Below are 5,359 nucleotides of genomic sequence, written 5' to 3'. Positions count from 1 at the left end.
AATTATGTGTTAATGGTATCCATCTTACCCCATAATACTCTAAATACCCTATAGTACTATAATTTCTGAACCAAAATAGAAAGTAGATATTGCAATCATTCATGGCAGCAGATTGTCGCCACAACCGCACTAACCTCATAATTATCAGCCATGCTCAAAGTCTTGAAGTTTTTAAGTTTCCTTAAATCCCATAGTTTAACTGAAGCATCATCAGCAGCAGTAGCGAGGTAATATCCATTCTCGGAGAACGAGATCGCTGTGACCGGTCCTGAGTGACCAGGAAAGTTGGCAACGTTTGTTCTTTCCTGTGGTTGGTACAATAGATTAAACATCACCCACTAAGTAACATACATGGTAACTCGTAAGCTGGCGCGAGGTGCACACCTGTGTGATAACGACTGTCGTTTTCCGGCCACGCGGGGATAAAGCAAGTTACATTCATTCATTTAATCAATATCAATACATTGTGATAATAAACAGTTAAACTTTATTGTAATCGTTGAATTTAAGAGGGCGAATGAACACAAGACGCAATATTTATATGCGAAGAAACAATATGCTGCAGGTCTCCACAACATACAACTTAAACATCAATATATTGGTATATGTATTTAAACACCACTATACAGTGATATGTATTTAAACATTAAAAAAGTTATAACACAGCTTTGTAAACCCCATAATTAGAATCACCAAGTATGCAACATGTTCAGTGATTTTAAACAATCTATTAGTAACCACTGGGTTGGAGCAATTGTTGTCTTGTCCAAAGACACATACGCCCACAATAGTGACAACGCCAAGCTATGATTCCACTACTGTAAACCACAAGGAATACAAGACACACCCCACCTTTAAATCCCAAATCTTGATCTGACTGTCCACGGTTCCTGTTCCGAAGATCAATCCATCGGGGTGGAATTGTGCACACGTCAATGCTACATAGAAATCACATTAATGCTGCATAGAAATCTCATAGTAATGCTACATAAACATCATATTAGTTGGATGTTAACAATTATTTTTAATTTAAAAACAATTAACATACATATGTGCACACAAATAGTGAAATACACACATACAAAGCAAAAGATATAAACAAAAAATACATGTTTTTTGTTATACACACAACAACATTTTGTTAAAACACACAAAATTTAACAAAAATACACATGTACAAAAACAAAATAAACCACACTTCAACCCAAATACAGTTCAACACATATATATAACACCTTAACAAACATAAATCCCTACTTACCGCTGCTAATGGCATCGTCAGTCACTCTACAAAGTGTTTGACCCGTTCTAACATCGCTGAATGCCCAGTGTTGGTCCTCACTGCAACTCAACAAGTAATCACCAAGTGCGTGCAAACTGATGCCTGTATTATGAACCAGTTAAGTACATTATACTGAAATAGATCTTTTGATAAATGAACTAGTTGGACTTTTTTTTATATGGGTGAGATCTTAAGGTTAATAAGATCTCATCCAATGATCAATATATTAGGGAACTTTTAAAGCCTATATGGCGTCAAAACGTTGTCACGGTAATAAACCACCGGAAGAACTATTTTATAAACAAGAACAATGACTTTGAAAAGTAATTCGATTAATTTATCTGCCAGTAGACTGTAGTAAACATGCTTCTTTCCTCCAATTCAATGTAAATATGTTTCAACTGAAAGCGTGTTTTAACAACTATCGTTTTATCCCTATATCCTGTCTTGTCGATTAAATACTTTTTAATCTGCGCTACTGTAATCGAAGAGACAAATATAAGTTATTAAAAAAATATTATCATTATATTATATAAGGTGATTGTCGCTACCTGTAACGGCCTCCTTATGTGTCCTAATAATGGATGAACAATCCCCGTTTTGAACCGACCAGATACGAATTGTAGAATCTGGTGATGATGTGAAGACAACGTCCTGCATAGAAATAATATTTATAATGTGGTTATACTTGAAAAATGGCAAATTTATATTCGTTTCTACTATGACTGGTAACCAAAGGTTTTATGGGTGTTATTTATAGTGCAACAAGTATTTGTAGTTCTTCAGATAAAACTTGGGTTGCCAAAGTTTCCTAATTTTATTCTACATGGGTGAGGTCCCACTACATGGTACACCAGGAGATTTAGGCCAGAATTGGCCCATTATCCCAACACACAAGGCGTCAAATGGATCTCACCAGATGTTGAAGCCTGTCGCATGTTGCGTGACAATGACTTTATTGGTAAAACTTTTAAAAATATAAAACACTGATTTAATGGCTGGTTATTAGTTTTATTACAGCCAAGACCTTCAACTTACGTAAAACATAAAAAATACCAATCGTACACAAACCTCAACAGGGTGGTACAATACATGGGTGACTTTCTTTGTATGTCCCTTCAATGTTGTGATCACTTGTTCGTTCTCTTTGTCGAACACAACAGCTGTCTTATCTGCTCCTCCAGTTATAACCCTGTGGGCGTGAGTTGTTCAAATATTAATACAGTTTGGTAATTTATTAAAAAAAGGAAAATTTGTTCCATATTAGAGCAGCAGGATTTTATGAGAGATGACAATAAATGATAAAAGACATTAGCCAGAAGCAGGCAAAAAAGTTTTATCATTGGTATTGCTTTTCCTAGTTGTTTTTAGTTTGAATCTATCTGAAAAAAGGAGAAAAAAGGTTGCAACAGTTTAACAGCTTGTATTACCTCTATGAAACTTAATATCAAATCTTAAATAAGTTCCCACCTGTTAGTATCCGATGAACAAAGATCAAGACATAATATCCCGGGAACTGAAGCCGAATGTAAACCAGGGTGGCTTGCAATCTAAAACATAAAAAAACAAGTTGTGAGTTTTTTTAATTTTTTAAAAACACCTTTGGCTTATCTCAAATTTAGGTTGGTGCGAGCTCACTACCCTATGTATAGTACTGTGTGTGGGAAAGTTGGGACACTTTTAGCATGTGATATCAAAGTATCCGGATCGTGTTTTTAAACAATTAACAGTTCTACGTGAGTCGTGAGGATACAGTTTTATAATTCTTTGAATGTGCTTTATCTATTACTAATGGGAGGAGAAAATATAATGAAAAGGTGTCCTGTCTTCCCCCCACCCTACTAGATAAATTAAACACAAGCCTCTTACAGGTCGATAACTCCTGATGTCATCAGCAGAAGCGAGATCCTCCGGCATTCGCTTCCCTCTCTTCTTCCTCTCAGAAGTGAGGACACTCGCTTTATCCTGGAGTTTCTGTATCACATCCTCCGTCAGTCCGATGGGTTCACCTGATGTGGATGGTTAAGTTGGTGGATCAGTGGTAATGTGAAGAAAAAAGTTAGGAATTCGGGAGCCTTTGGAATTCTAATAACATTTTTGTTGCAAAAAAAGCGAAAAGCCACGCTGCCTACACTTCTGTGCAAAATATTCTTCAAAAACATAAAATTAGAAGTATAAACATAAATCCTTTTTTTTATCCATCTCTAGTATATGGATGATGGCCTACACCGAGGCATACCATAAGACAAGGGACAGACACAGTTTATCAATGTCTTGAGCCTCTTAAGAGTAGCAATCATAAATTGGATTCAATCAGTTTAAAGCTACAGTTGACCTGATACATCAGTATATCACCTTCACAAACAAACAAAACTATCTTAGGAGATATAAAGGCCCCATATACCCCATAGGACATTATCAAACAAACCTAAATTTTCTGCATCGCATAAATCCCTCAACATTGGCATCAAAGTTTTAAAAACTTATCTTACCATCATCTTGTTGTTTATCCACTTGCATGGCAGCAGGTTGATGTTGATTGGTTTGTTGGACCCCAGATGTCGGTTTTAACGTAGCAAGCGCTTCACGGGCAGCTGTGGCCTCCTTGGTCAAGCGAGCGATGACTCGACATGCGGCGTCATGCTGGTACAATGCGTGTGACAACTCTGTAGGGAGAAGTATTGAAAACGACATGTATAAGTAGTTGAAACATTGGTATGCAAGAAAATACTGGAAGAACTGTTTTACAAAACAAGACAAGTAATTTATTGGAGATAAAAACGGAACAATTCAGTTCATAAAATACTACTTTGATCCAGTATTTGATACAGATTAAAGCGAGTTTACTTGTGTTTTTATTTTGCAATTCAAGATACATATATATATAATATACATATAATTTAGTTTAAAATTTTTCTATTATGGCCTAATTAAAAAATATTTAAGTGTTCTACAGATTATTGGTGATAGTTGGTAACAGCGTAACAATGAGCCCTAAAAAAACATAGTCTGGGGTTGGGCAACGCAGGACATAAAAAAATTTACTCCTTAGTTCATTAGTTGAGTGAAACTCATAAATGTACATCTACCTTGTCTTGTAGTGTGCAGTTGTTGTCTCAGGGTGAAACTTGTCAACATACAAGCGTCCCATTCATCTTGAAGGGATTTAAGAATAGCAGGGATGCTTGTTGCTGATGGTGGTTTAGGTTTCACTAATGGATTGGTCTGGTGGGAAATATACAAGTTAATATTTGAACATATTAAGATAAACATTAATCAGAATAATGTTTGGAATTTCTTTTGAAATAGTTACCGTCATTTAATGTTAACAAAAAAATATTCACCTAAAAAGATATATAGTATATAGGTTCAACGGCGCATTTGCGTAATAAAAAGCGCCGCCTTGTGTGCGATGATTAAAGTTAGAATTGGCAAAATTCCAAGGTAGGCCGGCCTACCCTGCAACCCCGGGTTCGGCACCAGTGATATATACACATATATATAATATGTGAGTGTACAATCATTGTTAATATTTCTTTAAAAAACAACAGAAAACATCATGTCTTTTAAGAATGAAAAAGGGGGTATTAACAGCAAAACAACAGTTGTTAAAACATGTTATGTATAAAAAGTGTGTCATTTATAAAGCATGGCTGTTTCATGTTATAATAAATAAGTAACTTCCGTTCTCTCAATAACAAATTACACCCAACCTTCATTTCCACGACTTGTTCCATGGACAAAGGTTCGTTACTAACGGGGTCCGTACCGTGCTCAAAAACAAATTTCTCCAACAAACGTTTCTCGAAGACACAACCTGAGACTGGGGATATACATGGCACTTCAGGAACTTCACCGGAAACTAATTTAACAAATATTGGGTTAAAAATTGCATAATGACATAATTATCGTTGATTTTATTTCAAGGTTTGAATGACAATAGATAGGTTTTTTTTTAAATAAAAGTTTTTGGCATTTATTTATAAATATTTGAGTTTAAAAGCATGAAAAACTTACTACTAATTCAATTAAATAGAAAAAAATAGTTTTTGTATGGACGTTGTATAGCAACAACTT

At 35.3% G+C, this 5,359-nt stretch overlaps 1 protein-coding gene across 1 annotated transcript in view; it reads right to left on the bottom strand.

Moving 5' to 3' along the window:
• LOC108949967 (pre-mRNA-processing factor 19-like) overlaps positions 1-5,169 on the bottom strand; it is a gene marked incomplete at its 5' end in the record, with an annotated part of 6,664 nt that extends 1,495 nt beyond the window's left edge. Inside the window, 10 exons of the mRNA XM_018814245.1 lie at positions 135-305; positions 853-938; positions 1,262-1,384; positions 1,834-1,936; positions 2,354-2,474; positions 2,753-2,832; positions 3,152-3,291; positions 3,775-3,948; positions 4,372-4,507; positions 4,996-5,169. Of these exons, the coding sequence (XP_018669790.1) occupies positions 135-305; positions 853-938; positions 1,262-1,384; positions 1,834-1,936; positions 2,354-2,474; positions 2,753-2,832; positions 3,152-3,291; positions 3,775-3,948; positions 4,372-4,507; positions 4,996-5,169 (1,308 nt within the window). The remainder of the gene's footprint in view (positions 1-134; positions 306-852; positions 939-1,261; positions 1,385-1,833; positions 1,937-2,353; positions 2,475-2,752; positions 2,833-3,151; positions 3,292-3,774; positions 3,949-4,371; positions 4,508-4,995) is intronic.
• Between the last annotated feature and the right edge of the window lie 190 nt (positions 5,170-5,359).

Source organism: Ciona intestinalis, chromosome 12 (genome assembly GCF_000224145.3).
Source record: "Ciona intestinalis chromosome 12, KH, whole genome shotgun sequence".
In the NCBI taxonomy this organism is placed as follows: Eukaryota; Metazoa; Chordata; class Ascidiacea; order Phlebobranchia; family Cionidae; genus Ciona; species Ciona intestinalis.
This window is presented reverse-complemented; position numbering and strand designations above follow the sequence as displayed.